The sequence below is a fragment of the Pelecanus crispus genome, chromosome 1 (assembly GCF_030463565.1).
Source record: "Pelecanus crispus isolate bPelCri1 chromosome 1, bPelCri1.pri, whole genome shotgun sequence".
Lineage (NCBI taxonomy): Eukaryota > Metazoa > Chordata > Aves > Pelecaniformes > Pelecanidae > Pelecanus > Pelecanus crispus.
This window is the reverse complement of record NC_134643.1, coordinates 165,593,110-165,613,780: the sequence shown is the minus strand read 5'-3', so window position 1 is coordinate 165,613,780 and position 20,671 is coordinate 165,593,110. Positions and strand designations below refer to the sequence as shown.

The window sequence follows — 20,671 nt, the reverse complement described above, 5'->3', positions numbered from 1 at the left end:
ATTTGCATTTTACATGCTTGTCAAATGAATTCAAACCACTAGTACTTAAAAATGTATCAAATGGTTTGCATAACATCTGATTACATTTATACACCTGTCTTCCTGCTGACAGAGCTTGTATTTTTTCCCTTCCTTGTAATTAATTACAGGAGAAGATTCAAAATAACTGACTAGAACTCTTTGTTAGGTGTGAAATGTAATACTATTTTACAGACTTTTTTTAAACTTAAATCACTCCTTTCATTGCTGTAGAGACAGAGGAACGGTAAATTCACATAAGAAGCCAGAGCAGACCCACACAGAAAAAGCAGGTGTAACATGTGAGCAGCCACCCTCCACCAGGTTGGCAATTTTGCTTTGTGGAGGCCAAACTGGAGCTACCAGGAATGGGCTGCTTCTCTGCGGGCTACCTCCCATTCAGTCACCTGGAAGTTTTATGGTATTAATGCCGCCTTCAGCAATATTAACTTTTACCAGTAGCCCCTTAACATTTTTTTGCAGAGATGGAGCTCAGCATCAGTCAACATCCAACCCAGACCCAGTTAGTTTTTCTTGTAACTGTGGCTTACTTGAAAGGTTAACAAGCTCTTGGGAAAGACAAGAATTCTTCCGAGCAGGCTCAATGGGAATAAGGGCACAGACCTCCAGCACTTCCCTTGCTACCAGATTTGACACAGCATTCAATCTTTCCTTCAGCCAGGACAGGGCAAAGGCTACACAAAGGCTACACAAAGGCAGCAGTGCAAGGGGACAGATTGCAGAAGGAACCTAGGAGGAAGTGTATAGGAGCACCTGGTTTTGAACTCTGGTTTTCAGAGCCTTTAAAGCAGTACTTGTAGGAATCTCACACGTCTCCAGTAGGACTTCTAGTCTGTAATCTCTTTTAATGGAAGACAATGTGGCAGTTGCATATAAAAACAAACATCCATCACTATTCTGTCTAGGTATTGAGCCGGTAAAGTCAACACCCTCAGTAACAATTAGCAAAATTAGTTTGACGCTCTACTCTTTCCAGGTTCTCAGATACTGCATTGGGGTTTTGAGTCATCCTGCTAAAGTCTGGTTTTGCTTAATCTGCATGGCTGATGCATTCAAGTTAAAATGTTCGTCAGAACCTTTTATTTACTACTGGGTACACAAAATTATGCAACCAATGGGATCTGGATTTAGAATTAATTTAGAATTCCTTATCTTTTATCTTTTTGTCTACCCTTTGCCTCCTTTTCTCTTGAGTTTGTCTTCTCTTTCCAACAAAGAAAATAGTGGTTTTTTTCTCTGTACTGGGTATCTCAGTAACTTCACTTAAGATTTCTTTACTGAATTTAAGTGCATGTATTTCTACAGTTCTAGGCCACTACAACGTGTGGTCCATAGAATGGACTGAGTTATTTTATTAGACTGTGTCTGCTCCTAAGGCCAGCAGTTTCCAAGATGACTTCTGGAAAATATATCAGAAAGCCAGATATGTTTGCTGTAATCTGTCTGGCTATTTCTTTTAGCAAAGGGAATCCCCAGTGCTGTTGGCTGCTCAAGTAAGCTCCCTCTGAAGGGAAAGTTTTCTGCAGCCTACTGTAATGGAAAATACAGAGCTACAGCAGTGCATCCTGCTCCAACCAGTCTCCCTCACCAAGGAAACAAACCAGCCACTGTGGAATAATCTGCATTGTTTGAGTATTCAGCCTCTCAAAGGCTCTTAAAGACAATTTCTTTGTAAGCCCTGCGCTGCAAAGAACAAGTTTCACAATAACCAAGTAGGAAATGACACTAGCTTATGACTTTCCCCTCTATCTCAGGATTGGTTTTGCTCTTCTGCTCTTCTGCCACTGTATTTTAGACCTCCTCCTGTAAGATACTAGGGGTTTGTTCTTGTTTGATTTTTATAGAGTTTTTATAAAGGCATCACAGATAAAAAAATAATAAAGAAAAACAGCAAATGGACATCAAAAGAGTATGCCTTACAAATAAACAAAATACCTTTCTCTATTCCAGACTAATTTACCTTATATAGTTAGAAATGTAATCATGTAGAATGTAAACAAATTAGTTTTCTGACAACCTCCCCACTAAATAAATCAATAATCTAAGCTATGCAGAGACAGAAAAATATATCATTAAAGAAAACCAGTCATTGCTTATAGGACAGAATTACAATACACTAGTCTACATGAAATACTCATCTTGAATTATTAAAACCTGGCAAGTATTTCTGTTGGAAAAAATCCCCAAAACCTATACTTGAAATAGATGTTGAAGAGAGTGTTTCTAGCAGTGATTAATAAAAGCATAATTATACTATATGTTCAGTGCCAAAATAGAAATAGCACATGCAGCGTTTCCTATTTTGAATATAAATAGAAGTCATGTTATTTTGTTGTTCTGTTAAGAATCCAGGCTCCACTCGCTTTATCCTGGGCATAAAGCAAAAATGCCTACCATGAAAAGTTCATGATCTCACGCTTTAATGCTGACTTATTTGTTTCCAGATTAGGATATTGTACTGACTGTGGCTGGGATAGAGTTAATTTTCTTCATCATAGTTTGTATGGTTCTGTTTTGGATTTGTGATGAAAACAGCGTTGATAATACAGGGATGTTTTCGTTATTGCTGGGCAGTGCTTACACAGCATCAAGGCCTTTTCTGCTTCTCACCCCACCCCACCAGTGAGCAGGCTGGGGGTGCGCAAGAAGCTGGGAGGGGACACAGCTGGGACAGCTGACCCCAACTGACCAGAGGGACATCCCAGACCATACCATATAGTGCTCAGCAATAAAACACTGGGGGATGAAGAAGGGAGGGGGGATGTTTGGAGTGCTAGCGTTTGTCTTCCCAAGTAACTGTTACACATGACGCTGCTTTGCTGGAGATGGCTGAACACCTGCCTGCCGGTGAGAAGTAGTGAATGAATAACTTATGTTGCTTTGCTTGCCTGCATGGCTTTTGCTTTACCCATTAAACTGTCTTTCTCTCAACCCATGAGTTGTCTCACTTTTACCCTGCCAATTCTCTCCCCATCCCACTGGGGGAGAGTGAGCGAGTGTCAGCGACTGAAAGAGTTAATGTCTCACACATTGCGGTGAGGCAAGTTAAGCTCTGCACAGAGACAAGTTAAGGTCTCCATAGCGATAAATTGGCATCTGCAGAGCACCACAGGGGAGAAGCCAATCCATGGGGAGGCTGTGGGAGGATGCACAGTTCCACCCCCTGATGGCCGAAGGTCACGCAGAGTTCATGTGAGGAAGGGGCTCACGCCCACCCAAAAGACCCCTCGCGACCACCCCCCCGACGGCGCCACCTGCGCAGAAGATGGAGAACATTCTGGAACAAGCCTCAACGGGGACGAGACGAGAGGCGGGGACTGGCCTATCAAAGACACAACTTCGAGGAGCCACGGGCGCACCCCCACCATCGGAGGACCCCACGCCGCTGATGCCCCTGCTCCGGACCCGTCTCCCCTGCCCGCTGCCAGTGCAGCCGGAGGCCCCGCGCTCCGAGAGCAGCGCGCCCGCCGCCGGAGGACTGCCGCGTTTGTCATCGACATTGCGGGATCCAAGGGTGGTGATACCTCTCTCCCTCTCTCCTCTTTCTTCCTTTTCCTTTCCTCTTGTAAGTATTTGAATTAGAACCCATGTTGCCTATCGTTGTGCTTTCCTGGTTTGGGTTGCCTACCATTATGTTTTGCAAGTTCAGGTTGTTTTTTATCATCAATAAAGCATCTAATTGATTGATTGGTGTCGTTTCACCTTAATTTAGCCCAAGGGAATCACAGAACCTCCACGATCTTCTCTGGAGAGCCCACTTTGGGTCATGACAGGGAGTGGCTGTGTGGGGCTGAGCTGCCTGCTGGGGTTAAACCATAACAGAGATTAAAATGAGTTTCCCTGTCCTCACTTCTATCCTCAAATCTGCGTGGGGTGTCATAAGAGAATCCAGCATTTGTTGGTTTTATTCCGACATCTTATTCCCAGGATCATCTTTGTTCACTTTGTTTTTCAAATATACTCAGAACTTGAGATAAAATGAAGATAGTACATTTCACAATTACTCTTGTAATTGTTGGCTGGGCCAACGTTTACTCAGTGTTCATACAAACTACAGCTATTTCCAGCGGCATGAGAGACAACAGAGCGTGATGTAGCACTGGTGTCCCTACAATCTGCACTTTTTTGAGGGTTTGGACTCTGGTGCTACCTTTAACTTTGCTTTCATTTTTGTCCCGGAACTGGTGAAGTCTCAGCTTCGTAAGATTTTGAGAGATCAGATACAAATTCTAAAACTAAGATAAATTAAAAAATGAGTATCAACTCAACCTCCTTTAAAAAAGGGAGATTCATAAAGCATCATAATGCTGTGGACTAAAGGATTTTAAGTTGGGCACTTCAGTCTGACTCTCAAATGTATTTGGACATTTAAAACCCCAAGAGTACAAATCATAGAACTTTTTGACTTGTAAATCCTCTGCCATTGGTATTGCCTTGTTACCAACAAGGCAATACCAATGGCAGAGGAATCACAAGGAATATACTGCTATCATGTATATCATGAATAAATGGGTTTTTTGCAGTGTGCTGTTGAGGTTACTGAAGCCAGGTTATTTGCAACACTATTTTGGTTATGCTTAAGGACGTTCTTGCAGCTAAGTATATGCCAAATAAAGATAATTTAGGAAGAAGTACTATATTCTGTACAGAGAGTGTTTTGTCATTTTTTTTAAAGTTAAATTCTGGATGTTACAGTCCTGCTAGAGAAAGATAGCAACTCGGCAGCCATGCATTGCCTGCAGATGTTATACTTAAGCCTCAGCTCATTACCACTGACATTTTGTTTGAGGAAATTACCTTTCAAAAGGTTGTAAGATAGGGCTGTCAGCCATTGTCAGACAGAGGAACTTGAACAAGTTAGCAAAGAATTCTTGGAATGCTTAAGGGAATACAAAAATTACATACTAAAATGTGCTTGACATTCACATTTTGTGCTTTAGCTTATCTTGAAAAATATCCAGATAGCTATTTCAGCATACTCACCTCAGCTAGGTAAAATTCATCGTATTGTCTCTTAAAATTTTCTCCTTTGTAGTAGTTACTAGCAGCAACAATCACATCTACAGCCACCATGCTTAGTATGAACATATGAAACACAGATGACCTCATCATTTTCTGGAAAAGAAAAAGAAAATTTTATCATCAAAATGAGTCAAACCACATGCATTATGAAGTTTTATTACACTGTCAAAACATAATCAGCTATAATAATACGTTTTTATAAAGTTTCTTTCCATGACTGCAATTTGTTACTCTTTAAAATATATTGTAATATATTGCTTCCACTGGTTTTTATGTGCAAGTTGTGTTTTTTTTACTTTTCAGTTTTTTATTTGCTAATTGACTACTTACTGAAGGTTTATCATTTAATATGATATCCATTGCTTTAGTATGTTTTTAAAGTGTAAACTGTACTTCTATCTACTAAGTTGCCCTTGGTTAATACTCCATCATAATAATTTATTCATGCAGATCTTAATGACTTCTTGTTCAGGAACCAGTAGCATCAATTCTATCTTGTGCATTGGTTTTTCTCAAGAAAGACAAGTAATATGGGATTCATCTGATGTCAAAACTATTGCCTAAAAGTATAAATCATATCTACATACAGTAGGTACGCACATCTGGGCCAATGAACTGTGAAGTACTTAACACATAATTCATGTATCTGTACACTTAATGCTTTGTGTCACCGCTGCTGCAATCCCACAAGAGAAAAGAGAAATGGAAGCATGCAGCACCAGCCAGGAGTTTACATCCATGAGTTGCCAGAACAGTAGTGATAAGAGGTATGCCAGAAGTTCAAAGAACTAACTTCTAGGCCCCCACCACAAAGACTGTGGACTTCTAATTTAGCCCGAAAACTTAATCACTACCCTCACTGGGCCAGCCACAGCTGTTCCAGTAGAAGCTAGAGTCAAACAGGCAGAATGTAGTGTTATTTCACATTAAACCATCTTTGAATGAATGGTCACTAATGCCTGTATTTTTTACAATCTTTTACAGGTAATACAGTTTATGTTTTTAATGTTTATTTGCAAACACAAGTAAGTTATGCACCATTATGGTTCCTTGTATTTGTGTGTAAATTTAAATTGTGTTCGCATTGGGAAAGGCCATTTTTATTTGCTCCTGAGTTTATATGTAAAAGTGCCTGACAAAATTTCAGGAAAAATAAACTCAAAATACAGAGAAACTCTGCCTCTTCTAAACTTCTTCCTAAAGACTCTGTGTGCCTGTACTGGTTTATATTCAAAGAATCACTAATTATTTAGGTTGGAAGGGACCTCTTGAGATTATCTAGTCTATCCTTGCCTGCTCAAGCAGAGTCGGTTAGAGCCGGTATTCCAGGACTGTGTCCAGTCAGGGTTTGAGTATCTCAACAGATGAAGACTCCACAACCTGTCTGTGCAACCTCTTCCACTGTTTGACCATCTTCACAGTGAAAGGGTGTTTTCTTGTGTTCAGATGTTCAAAATTAGACAATGTCCCAGTGACAGACAGAAGAAAAATAAGATCACGGAATCTCTGAGATTAGAAGGGGCCTCTTGAGATCATCTAGTCCAACCCCTCTGCTCAAAGCAGCGCCACCTAGAGAAGGTTGCTCAGGATTACAACCAGTCAGGTTTTGAGTATCTCCAAGGATGGAAACTATACAACCTCCCTGGCTAACCCTGTCCTGTGTTTTTACAGTGAAAAAGTTTTTTCTTATGTTTAAATGGAATTTCTTGGTGTTTCTGTTTGTGCCCATGGCCTCTTATCCTACCACTGGACACTATTGAGAAGAGCCTGGCTCCGTGTTCTTTGCTTCCTCCCAACAGGTATTTTTCTATACTGCTAAGATCTCCTCCTGAGCTTTATTTTCTCCAGGCTAAACAGTCACAGCTCTCTCAGTCTTTCCTCATACGAAAGATGCTCCATCCCCTTTATAATCTTTGTGGCCCTCTGCTACACTCAGTCCAGTATGTCCACATCTTTCTTGTACTGAGGAGCCCAAAACTGGATACGACACTCCAGATGGCCTTACCAGGCCTGAGTAGAGGGGGATCGCTTCCCCCAGTCTGCTGGCAATGCTCTTTCTAATTCTGCCCAGAGAGTTGTTGGCCTTCTTTGCCTCAAGAATACATGGCTGGCTCAAGGATCTGCAAGGCCTTTTCTGCTAAACTGCAGCTGGTTGGTGCCAAGCCTGTACGGGTGCACGTAGTTATTCCTTCTTTGGTGTAGGACTTTGCTTTTCCCTTTTTTGAACATCATGAGGTTCCTGTGTGGTCAGTTCCCTAGCCTATCAAGGTCCCTCTGAATGGCAGCACAACCGTCTGGTGTATCAGCCATTCCTCCCAGTTTTCTATCATTTGCAAACTTGTTGAAGGTGCACTCTGTGCCATCATCTAGATCATTAAAGAGGGTGTTGATGAATCACAAATGGCCTTGCAATAACATTGGCCAACTCCTTTAGCAATCATGGGTGCATCCCATCAGATTGCATAGACATCTGTATGCCCTGTTTGTTTAAATGTTTCTTAACCCAATCCTCTTCCATGAAGAGTAAGTCATCATGGCTCTAGACTTTCTCACGAGTCTCACGGGCTTGGGATTCCTGAAGGTCAGTCTTACTCATCAAGACAGAGGTGAAAAAGGCATTGAGTACCTCAACCATTTCCATGTCACCAGGTCCCTTAACCCATTCAGCAGCAGGCCCACATTTTTCCTAGTCTTTCTTTCACTGCTCTTATATCTATAGAAGCAATTCTTGTTGCCGTCCATGCACCTTGGCAGATTCAATTCCATGTGGGCTTTGGTTTTCCTAACACTATCCCTCCACTCTCAGACAGGATCTTTGTATTTCTTTGTATTTCAACCCTCCTCATGCAAGCCTGCTTCCTTTTGACCCTAGTGGCATAAAATGGGCGTATATTCCAATCTAGAAAGGGAGGCTTAGGAGATAAAGCCTGACAGTCAGAAATTTACAGAACAAGCCTGGGCTAATAACAGTGCCTGAAGTGCAGTGAAGTCACCAAAATAGAGTGGCTAAATGAGGTCTTGCTTTTATTTTTAATCTACAAGGCAAGCTATAAAAATATACTAATTAAAGATAGGTCTACTGGCATCAATCATGCATTTTTGTCAGTGGTGTGATTCAAAACAGGTAGCATTGTATCTGTTACATTTCTATTTCACACGAGTTCTAACCAGATAGTCTCTCTGCATATTTTACACTGTATTTTTAATAGTGTCAAAATTTCCTTCATAGTAATGAAGTATTCTGCCTCAATTGTGAAAGCACTTGCTAAAAGAAACTAGTGAGGCTGCAAAATGCACTTTTCTCTCCTTCACAAAAAACAACACCAGGGAAGCAAAATGGTAATACAGGAAGAATAAAATGCATAAACTGCCTTGGTATACATGTACATACATGCATACTTTTTCATACAGTCCGTACCTTCAAAAACTCATAAAAAGGTTTTCCAGTGGTATATTTAGTGCTGGAAAATAAATTACAATAACATAAATAATATCTACATCACAGTATGATTCAGTAAAATTCAATAAAGCTTCTTGTCAATTACAAAAGGTCGCCTTCCCACCTCAACATGATTTAGCTAATAGAGTGTATTATGTTGGCATAATACAATTCAACACCAAGACAATAAGGAAGGAGGTTCAGACAGGATACAAGCTAGGTACAGGCTACGTAAAGGCAGGAACAGCTGTCTGAGGCAGCAAATTAGGAGATGGCTGTGGCAGGCAATGTTATAAGCAGCTAGTTGCTGGCAGAAAGACAGAGAGCCCACAGGACCAGCAAGGTGGAGGTATCTGAGCAAATACACATGCACAGCAAAAAACACTATGCTGAAGAGACTCAAAAAAGAAATTCATTACTTTTAAATCCCAGGACTGGCCTGCTCACTGGGGCCAGATTGGCATCTCTGTTTCTTAATTTTTTCTACAGCATGTCAGAATCTAGCTGCTCACTTGTCATGAATGCTACGCACGATAAGCAGCCTTCCTGTTGTCCTCTCAGAGACAGACTGCAATATCCTTAGGAGATCAATCACAGTGCTCTAGCCCACACACCTACTGTGCCCATCTTTCCCCCTACTTTAATCTGTCTTAGTTTGTTCTTTCTGCATCACACAATTTTAATTTGGATTTGTACCCTTGAAATAGTTCAACCACACCTCTGCTGTAATGTTTGACCATGGGAGTTCACTGTCTCTTTACACATTTCTGTATTTGGAACGAGGTCTAAGAGAAAGCTGAATTTAGCCCACAGCACATGCCCAAGCCTTAAAAATCATTTTAGATCACCGGATCAGCAGTGTGTCATTTGGATTACAGCACTTTTCAAAGCACACAGCCATGGAAAATTCTCTGTGCAAACTTGAAAGAAGAGACATAATGCCGGTTTTTGTTCTTGTTTAATTTACTGACCTTTTTCAGCCCTTGGATGTGTGTTTCTTAAACTGTGTAGGAATAAGATGAAAGAAATGTTCTGATGTTGCTGTCAGCCAGTTGCATGATGGTAAAATTGTGTCTAATATTAAATTGGACTTAAGATTAGCTGTGTTGAATCAGTCTCAAGTGAAATGCCCTGTTCCTGCCATCAATCAACTACAACAGTGAAAAATTTCGTACGTTTACTATGAATCACTTCTAATGCTGGCAGCTGGCTTCATGCAGGATGACAATTCTCAGTGTCCAGGACACTGTGAAGAATGTGGATGGCACAGTGCATTAAAGATGCAATGGCCATAAAAACCAATACATGACAAACTGTTAACGATCCAAATTCTTTCAGTGTTTGGAAATGTACAAAGGCATTAAGTATTTGCTTTGTGCCTAGATGGGAATTTCATGAAAGCAGAAAAGACTTCTAAAATACTACCCATTTATTTCACATTAGGAATATGCTTGTCACAGCTGAGGAACTCTAAATGAAGAATTATATGTAATATCCTGGATTAACCCAAAAGCTCAAGTAAGTAATGACACTGGAATTGCTGGCAGAAGGAGCCTACCTGGGTCACTTAGTCTTACAGAGCATTACTATGCGTGGCCTAAAGCAGTCTTCTGTCACTCCAGGAGTTATCAGAACAGGGTACATTGCTCTAATACTCCTTTTCACCTTCCTGCATAGCAGAGGGAGGATGAGTGACATAAACTGGCCTTTGCCAGCTCACCGCCAGGGAGAAAATCCACAGCAGCTGCCACCTTATGCAGACAGAGCCACACAGACCCTGGCTCAGGAAAGCAGTCACTAAGCAAACTAGAATAACTGAAGATGGAACTACATTCTCCTAATGTAGAAAAAAACAATGTAGAAAAAAAACCCTTTTTGGGGCTTGATATGTACATCAGGTCATTCCTTGTACCACCATTCTTTACATGGGATTTTTGTTTCAAGTTATAATAGATCTTGCTTACTAAGCAAGCAGGTAAGAGCTGCAAACTCCTAGGGTCTGACTGACTTAATAATAAAAGAACACACAGGTGATATTACCTTGGTATTACTAGCTCAAAACTGGCGAGGCTGATAATGTTCAATATTATGTGAAACCTTGAAAGAGGTGTCTTCAAAGGGCCCGATGGTTTTAGTTCAGACCTACAGAAATTCTGACTGCATTTGACAATACTTAACACTCTTGGTGATGGTCCAAGGAAAAAAAAAAAAATGAGGACACATTGGCTTAAAGAATAAAAAATTACCGACAAAGCCCTCAAGCTTATTAGTACTGAGAAAGACATGGTGAGGATCTGATATGCAGAAAAGCTCTGCTTATTTTGGCTGTTTAGTGTGTGAAAAGCTTAGAGTGCATAATTGTCAAACTGGCAGGGTAGCTCTCAAAAGTACCAAACCAATTAATGAATAGTGTAAACATCATTTAACTAAAAGACTTTGATAATCACTATATGGGTAAGAAGCTTTTTTCCCAATTTTGAAACTGATGAATTGTGCATTCATCAACACACAACTGTAGCAAAAATACAGTTGTACCTGTATCTCTTATTATTTTAGATATACCTTAACCCTTCATAAAACAATAGCATCTCCTCCTCCATGTTTTAATACGATGGCTCAGGCAAGCTGCTTACTCCCTTTTCATCTCCATTAGCTTTTGCTATTTGCCCAAGGAAGCTAGGTCCTGCTAAAAGATTCCACCTAAGCTTCCAGCTACAGCTGTTGAAAGACCTTATACCAGCTACATGATTATTGTGGTTAATTTTGTACCTATTGCTATAATGATTTTGTAGGTTATTTGTACTCATGTCTCCACATGCCTACTGGAAGACCATCCTCTCTGGTAGCTAGAATAGACTTTGATTTGTTAAAATTGTTGTTTAGATGTGTACAAAAGAGTTGGGTGATATTTTAAGATAGTTATCACAACTGAAAAGGTTACAGTTGTGCTGCTCCAGTCTTTTTAACCTATGGGCCTGTTGCAGCTTAGATCATACCACTGCAGTGGTATGATGGCAAATATGATGCCCAGCTTATTTCAGTGCACAGCACCACGATTTGTGGTGGTGGAATGTTCTGTACCTGCACTGCAAGTCTTATGGTACCTGCTGATTTCTTAAAGCCCCATTAGCTGGGGTCATATGAGTATAACAGAATACAGAACCCTTGTTCAGAAGAGCTAACAAAGCATGACTCAAGTTCATTACAGCAGCACTGAAAACAGTAAGTCAAATAAAACATGAAAATTATTGTGAGTAAATTATCTTTTTTTTTTTTTTTTTTTTCCAGCAGTTTCTTCAGAGCTTGGACCACAACTTCTAAATACACGTAGAGGGATCATAGGTTTTATACAACAGGGCCAGTTTAAGTTGTATGCATAGAATTCATGCCACTAAGAAAGTAACACCGGAAACAGTCACTCAAGGTGCTTGGCAGTATAATTTGATATTGAAAGCAGGAGACATCAGATGCCTCAGAAATTATTATAAGGCACTGTCCTGGAACAAGACTAGAAATAGCAAAGAAAACTTGACTTTTAGGATTCTATGCAACATGATTTCTAAGAGCCAGTGTGCTCTTCATTCAATCTTGGCCTAAAGAAAAGGGCACGTTTTTTGATCCTGTACAGGTTAAGTATACTTTTGGTGTTTATTTAATTTTTTTTTTTTTTTTAATAACATGCTTGAAGATACCTTGTCTATGAAAGGAGCTTTAGAAAATCACATTCTATACACTGCTAATCATAGATAATTCATAGCATGAATAGGATAAATTTGATTTTCATCTTGTTGGTTAATGGCCATCTGAGCAAGTACAAAATTGTGAAATTGCAGGAAATTTTCCCTTTTGTTTGCAGAACATTGTAGAGCATTTAACAAGCTGTGTAACTAATTTTCTATAAACCATTTTGCTTTCAACTTACTTTATGACTGCCTGACAAAGATATGCTTGTAAGGAGAATTTAGCAAATTATTCTCATGCTCTGCAATCTGAACATTTCTGAAAATTATTAAGCATTAACCACAAATTTTAAGGGAACAGGCTTTTTAATATTTTACATTGATGCAGTTATATATCAGTGTGGGACATTAAAAAACATTGTAAATCTAAGATATCATCTACTGTATTTGAGAGGAACTTCCAGATGCTAGATGAATTCAAGTAATCCAACTTCATTGAGGAAACAAGGTGAAGGAAGAGTTTTTAACAAGGTGACAGGAGAGTTTTTTAAGATGCTGAAAGGGGTGGCTTTTAGACACTGTAAAGAAAGTCAGTCAGTAGTCACAGCTCAGATGTTATTAACTGTGGTGATAGCAGGGAGGCAGTCTCGGCTTTCCAATACAGGCTGCCTGTCCCAGTGCAACGAGAATAGGGTGATTCTTCACCAGTTTAGGCTATAGAGACTTGCTTTAACATTCTTTATGATGGCAGAAGAACTTCTCAGGGTAGTAATGAAGTAAAGATGAATGTAAAGATTCTTTAAAATCCATAGTCCAATGAAAAATCTTGGAAACTCTACTCGCTACTCTACTCGGAGATAATACAGAAGGTATGTTGATATTCAAGGAAGCACAACGCTCCCCAAAAAACAAACAACATCATAACTCTTGCAAGTTTTAGAATATGCAATTGGAAACCTTTCTATAAATGTTATCTGGCTGCAGCAGAGGTGACACTGGCCTGGCAGAAAGAGCAGCATAGACAGTAAAGTGTTCTGGCTTGAAAAATATTCTACGCATTTCACTTTACTGTGCTTCTGTTTCCACCTTCCACCCCATCTGATTAGTATGTAAAACTCAAGGTAGGCACTGTATGGAACTGTGTTTTTACAGGGCCTCCTACTACACAGCCTCAAACTAAGCTGGAAATGGGACTATTACTGAATAATGGCAACATTTCAGGACATGCAAATACATGCTCCGATATGTAAGCAGGGTCCTGCTTTCTGTGCTATCACAAAATGTTTTTTAGAGCAAATGTCATTTGCAGGTTATTTCTAGCTAAAACCATACAGAAATCCACAACTGCCGAGGACTATCTTCCAACAGTCTAAATATCTCTGTAATACTTGAAAATACAAGCAATTAATGACTGTCATATTGTACCAGACTCTCCTGCCTTTTTGCATAGCAAATTTTGATTTAAAAATAAAAAACTACTTAAAAAAGGCAAACTGAATTTTGGTCAAAGGAACAGTAGCACTGGAAGAATGAGACAGAACACACTTAGGAAGTAAATGGAAGGAAATAAAGATAGAAAGCTTGCTGAAGAGAAATGAAAAACTATAAGATCTGACTTTTCCAAGTAGCCAAACTTTAAAGGCAAAAGTTTCTGTCAGAAATTAGATACTTTTTTTCCCTTACATCCTAGATTTGATAGCCAAAGTCCTATTTCTGCTACAGGGCTAAAGAATAAGTGTTGCATACACCTCCTTCAGACTAACTGCATCCTGTTAATTCATACCCTTCAATAACAGAATAAAGCAGTAGTACAGGTACACTCCTGTATGCCTCTTACTAACAGTAGTCACTTCTCTCCTCCCACAAACTTCTAAGAGAGCAGTCAAAAAGAGAAATGGTGACTCTTCTGCCCTAAAAATCCATGAAATAATGGCTTCTTTGAAACTAAATGAACCTCCTCCTCACCAGTTTATAAATGAGCTAGCACAGATATGTCATTTTCTTTGCAAAAAGACAGAGAGGAAGTAAGCAGCCTTTCAGTGACTGCAATCTGACTTAGAGAAATGAAGAGCAGCAGCTGCAACATAAAAGAAACCTAAAAATACTACTTAAATTGTTCATGATAACAATAATGCATAGAGATTGTTACCTTCCCCTCAGATTTTAGAACTGTTAGTAACTATATCATCACCTCAGCAGTAATTTTCTTAAAGCTATGTACTATGAAATGCAAAATAGAACCCAAATAATATGAATACAGATTTAACTCTTTTTCCTAAACATTGCAACACAGTTCAATTCAGAAAACACAATGAGACAAAATAATTATTGTATAAAACCTGAAATTAAATTAATTTTTGGTTTGTATCTAGTGACTTCATCTAAGCTGTAGGGTTGAAGTGGACCCTGTACTTTACTAAGGTGTAATTAATCACCTACCTGTCCTGTGTGGATTAGTATACTCCCTCGCACCATAGCACTTTCAGAATGAAAGTCTACAAGTTCTTTTCCTTTCACAATAAAAAATACTCTAAATTTGAAAATTATCACTGATGTCTCAGCAGCAACTTAGGTATCTGGACTAGTTTCAAAGCACAGTGATAAACGCATTAAACCTCAGGTACAGGAAGCGGTACAGACCAAATTTATCACTTCCACCTGGTCATAATATACACCACATACATACATAAATATACAAAAAAACCACAGAATCACAGAATGCTTTGGATTGGAAGGCACCTTTAAAGATCATCTAGTCCAACTCCCTTGCCATAGGCAGGGGCATCTTTCACTAGATCAAGTTTCTCAAAGCCCCATCCAACCTGACTTTGAACACTTCCAAAATATATGTACATATATGTACAAACATATGTATATATATAAAATCATAGAATCACAGAATCATTTAGGTTGGAAAAGACCCTTAAGATCATTGAGTCCAACCGTAAACCTAACACTGCCAAGTCCACCACTAACCCATGTCCCAAAGTGTCACAACTATATGTCTTTTAAATACCTCCAGGGATGGCACCTCAACCACTTCCCTGGGCAGCCTGTCCCAATGCTTGACAACCTTTTCCATGAAGAAATTTTTTCTAATATCCAATCTAAACCTCCCCTGATGCAACTTGAGGCTGTTTCCTCTTGTCCTGTCATTTGTTACTTGGGAGAAGAGATGGACACCCACCTCACTACAACCTCCTTTCAGGTAGTTGTAGAGAGCGATAAGGTCTCCCCTCAGCCTTCTTTTCTCCAGACTAAACAATCCCAGTTCCTTCAGATGCTCCTCATAAGACTTGTGCTTTAGACCCTCGCAGCTTCGTTGCTTTTCTTTGGACACACTCCACCACCTCAATGTCTTTCTTGTATTGAGAGGCCCAAAACTGAACACAGTATTTGAGGTGTGGTCTCACAAATGCCAAGTACAGGGGGATGATCACCTCCCTGCTTCTGCTGGCCACACTATTCCTGATACAAGCCAGGATGCTGTTGGCCTTCTTGGCCACATGGGCACACTGCTGGCTTGTATTCAGCTGGCTGTTGACCAACACCCCCAGGTCCTTTTCGGCCAGGCAGCTTTCCACCCACTCTTCCCCAAGCCTGTAGCGCTGCATGGGGTTGTTGTGACCGAAGTGTAGGACCCGGCACTTGGCCTTGTTGCATCTCATACAGTACTCGGTGCTGGTGAGGCCGCACCTGGAATACTGTGTCCAGTTTTGGGCCCCTCAATACAAGAAAGACATTGAGGTGCTGGAGCGTGTCCAGAGAAGGGCAACAAGGCTGGTGAAGGGTCTGGAGCACAGGCCTTATGAGGAGCGGCTGAGGGAACTGGGGTTGTTTAGCCTGGAGAAGAGGAGGCTGAGGGGAGACCTTATCGCTCTCTACAACTACCTGAAAGGAGGTTGTAGTGAGGTGGGTGTTGGTCTCTTCTCCCAGGTAGTTAGCGATAGGACAAGAGGAAATGGGCTTAAGCTGCACCAGGGGAGGTTTAGATTGGATATTAGGAAAAATTTCTTCACAGAAAGGGTAGTCAAGCATTGGAACAGGCTGCCCAGAGAGGTTGTGGAGTCACCATCCCTGGAAGCGTTCAAAAAACGAGTAGACGTGGCACTCTGGGACATGTTTTAGTCTAGTCTGCCCTTGATTGGTTTAGTGTGGACTTGGTAATGTTAGGTTAATGGTTGGACTGGATGATCCTAAAGGCCTTTTCCAACCTAAACGATTCTATAATTCTATGATTCTATGAGAAAGCACTAACAAGGCTACATGTTTTAACAGAAAAGAACAACAACAAAAGAAAAAAAAGAATTAAAAAGAGGGGGAACAATTTTCTTCATCCCTTCATGTCAAGAAGGGATGGTGAAAAAACAAAAAACAAATTCCAAATGCTTCAAAGGTTGTCTGACATGGAAACAGGGGGAAAAAAAAAAAAGTCCCTCTAAATAATTTATTTTCTAACATCAAAATACATGCGTGGAAGCATTCAGTTCTCTCTTCGGTCATCTTTTTGTCAGTATTTCCAAATGGCATGAAAACTTGGAAAACGAGGTTCTAATAAAGCATTTCCTCAGAGAAGGAAACACTTCTTTTAGTGAGTTTTCTTTTTACTATTATTGTATTTCCCAGCCAAAGACAGTAAGAAAAAACCTCCTTCATGGAAAAGTTTTATACTCAGCTAGGGCACTTTACCTTCTCTTAGTTCTTATTGCAGCTTTTTGTCTTAGTACAATGATATTATAGCATGTGTGCTTTGAAATTCTTTAGAAGGCTGAGCTGAACTTCAGTGCTTGTTCACAGCTCTTGTATTGTCGTGCTGTTTAAAACTTACAGAAGTAATTGATCAGCATTAGAAGAAGTAGAATACTTCAGTTTTTTGATAACTTCCCTTCTGAACTAAAAACTGTCAAATGTGTGTTTTAGGACATTAAGACAACTCTACCCAGAATTAATGAAAACCTTTTCCTGGGCCAGACTAGCCATTTGTATCGATTATTGGTTTCTCATTGCAACGCCTTGCCTAACAGAGTACATTAATCTTCTTGGTTACCATATGTACTGTACTTGCCTTGGGAACACAGTGTACAATATAGTTCAGACTAGCAATAGCTACCTCCCTTAAAGTATTTTTGCTTCTGGTCTTCACCAGTTTTACACTTTCATGTGCCTGAATGAGGCAACAAAAATTTCACTTCATACTAAAAGGCTTAGACCATTCAGAAATAGCTAGTCAGGTATGAGTGATGGAAAACACAAGGACATGCCCATAGTGGTACACTACAGAAAACCTTATTTTTAGAAAAATTGTTTTTCTAAAATGAATTCCTTGGCTATATAAATAAATATCAAACATTTTAATGGAATTTCCACCTTTTGATTAGAAGTTTTTCCTTGCATTTTCCTTGCATAATTTAATTACCACACTCTAAAACTTGTGATTTACATATAAAAGCAGAGATTACTTTGAAATAAATCAAATGCCCCATTAAAGAAGTGGTCAGATGAATAATTAGAAGGAGAAAAAGACTTTTTGCACTTAGACTCAAAACCTACTTTCTAGTAAAGCAGTTTTCATTCAAACAAAACACACAGAAGAGAATCATTGGAGTATTTCCTCCTAACTGAAATAGCACTGGGAACTGCTGACAGCTTGCAGGCTCTATTGCCTTGAGCAGGCGGATAGCAGAGCTAATCAGAGATTTTGATTGCTACTAATTTGGAGGGCAAGGGGCAGTGATTGCCTGTGTACTTCCTTTTTTTTTTTTTTTTTTACTAAGCATCTGTTCTCCAACATCACCAGCTAGACTACTTTCACTGCATTCAAGCTGTGATATCCCTGTTCCCTTCACTAAGGTAGAACCAGCAGTGTAGACCTGTCTAAACAAAGGCATATGGAAAGACAACTCAAACTAAGGTGGCTTGGATGAAACACAGTAGCATTTCAGAATGAAAATAAGTTGATTCTAAGGTCACAGATTTGTACATTTTTAATTGCTTCCCTCTCACAGGTAGTAGCACAAAAAATTATTTCCGCACTTTCTAAAAAGGTCATGAAATTAAGGTTGGATTTGGACTGGACCACACAGGAATCCTGTTGTGTAAATCTCTTGGAGAGCCTGGAGTCATAGGATACAGGAGACTTCTGATTATTTTGAAGCTTACCTTTCCAAATTCAGTTGAACTCAAACTTAGCTGGGTAACTGACTGAGCAACACAGTAGCTCTTCAGTTTCATAACCACACATAAAGGTGACTTGTAATGGTCATTTTCAGCAAGTTCATAGTTCAACATTGCCAGCTCTCTTTTATAAGATGTTACTTTAAGAAATTTACTTCAGGCAAGAGACCCAATACAGAGACATTGTCTCAAGCCTAACACATGCATCATTAATCCAAATTTCAGTCCTCTTTGAAAATCATTCCACCCCTGCTCAAAAAAAAAAAAACCAAAACACAAAGACTGTTTTAGAAACCTGCACACCATTTCCATTCTTTTGACTGTTTTCTCCAAACAGGATTAAGAAGAGTTAAAAATGTAGATGCCATATAAAAAGAGATAAGCATAATGCATAGCGTTCATAACTATGGCATACTTAGGGCATAAAACCTAGCAGGTCCTTCACAAGCCAAATCAACAGACGCACCAAATGCAGATACTAGTGAGTCTTCTTTCAAAGGCTGGGAGATTGTGCGTAGGGGGGTACAATTGCATTTCTTTGACTCCTTTCACCATCACAAGTTGCTGGAGCTGTGTCAGCTTCTGCTCATCTATATCCAGCAAACCAGAAAAGCAGTTTAGCTGCACGTAGAGCTGATTTGCAACACTGAACAGTTTTACCACCGCCTAATTAAGAGCTGCTTTGCTGAATGCTGCTAGAGACGAATGGGATTACAGCAAAATAAATGGGATTGAGAAAGCAGTAAAGACACTCAATGTAATGTGTGATACTGGATGAAAATTATAAATTTTGGGGCATGCCCTCAATACTGAGAGAGACATGGATAAAAAGAAGTTGATTAAGTAAGGGAGAGGAAAGAAAATACGTAACTCCCCACAAATTCTTGAACTCTTATGATGCTCTTCTCCCTATAACCTATCCTTTCAAAAAGAATTCCCATATGTCCTTTATGAATTTTCACTTCAGAAATACTTATCTGATGTGAAAGCACTTAATTTCCACACACGGTGGGAATTAAGAAATCTTATCTTCACAGCAGGGGAAGGACAGAAAAGCAGAACAGGCGCAAAGGAGAACAAAAGGTTTAGTACTTTGGTGAGCTTGTATGGGTAGTCCTCAGAACCGTGGGTGGCAATGACAGGGGAACTGCCATACATGGACTGTGAAACTCATTCTAGGATAACGATTTACATGAGCTTCACTTCTAGTTCCTGCTCTTCAGCTGGTGAGTGCAGTGTTTGCCTAAAAACGTAGAACATTAAGTCAAGTTGGGAATTGAGAAGAAACAAAATTAAAGAAAAATGCAGGTTAAAAGTTTGCCGTCAGCACATACAGAGCTGTTTTAAAAAGTTTAATTAATAAAAAATATATAATTGTGAATTGATTTTTATATATACTAAATCAAAATGAAGCAGCTAATTAGTAAACTAAATCTCTTCTGGTCTGTATGGTAAGAGTTTCTATTGAAGTTAACTTCAAAGGATTTCTTTAAAAATATAGGCATCAAACATTTTTTTGAACAACAAAGGAATATCCTTTGATAGGAAAATACTGTTGTCCTATATTTGTAATATATAATTCTTATTTGATAATTCTCAATGGAATCATAAGGTATCTCGTAAGACTTGAGCAAAGAAGAAGGATGCTGTAATTAAATGATAAAACAAACTAATAACATAAGTCTGACAATATTGATGCAAGTTCTGCAAATTTATATGTTTTCTCATTTAAAAATAATTCAGCTGATTTTATTTTTCCGAGGAAGATCTACAGCACTTTTAAAGATGGTCACATTAATATACATCATGAAGTAATATTTCCATTTATACAGTCATCCCTGAAAAACAGGAAAATATAAAAATACTAGCTATTTTATAAGCATTAGGTTTATATGATTTTGATTATATCAAGCATTAAGAAATGTATTTGTCTTTACTGAAAACCATCTCTTTAATTATGGCCACTGAAATACACCAAAAACTGAAGAACTATTTGTAAGACATCATGAGATATACACTCCCAGTGTATTTTTATCCTGTACAAATTCTTTAAAGGGAGCCATTGTCACTGCCATACTGCAGTATACTGAATTAATATGCTGTTCTAAACACCAGTGAAGTAGAAACTTTTTAGACCCGCATGTCGAATTTTGTCTAACTAGAGTTTTTTTAGCAGACGAAATTTGGTGTGTCTGTAAACTCGAATGTGTCCCCCAAATGCTTCTCATTATTACCACTATGGGTTTTTATACCTACTTGAAGAGTAGGGCCTACTGAAAATCCATTACCACAATATGTGATTCGGTATTTGCATTAT

The 20,671-nt window shown here is 39.3% G+C and overlaps 1 protein-coding gene across 3 annotated transcripts in view; it reads right to left on the bottom strand.

Moving 5' to 3' along the window:
* NALCN (sodium leak channel, non-selective) overlaps positions 1–20,671 on the bottom strand; it is a 251,379-nt gene that overhangs the window by 118,397 nt on the left and 112,311 nt on the right. For all 3 annotated transcript variants that reach the window (XM_075712454.1, XM_075712463.1, XM_075712470.1), the window contains one exon: positions 5,023–5,154. In XM_075712454.1, coding sequence (XP_075568569.1) covers positions 5,023–5,154 — 132 coding nt within the window. The remainder of the gene's footprint in view (positions 1–5,022; positions 5,155–20,671) is intronic.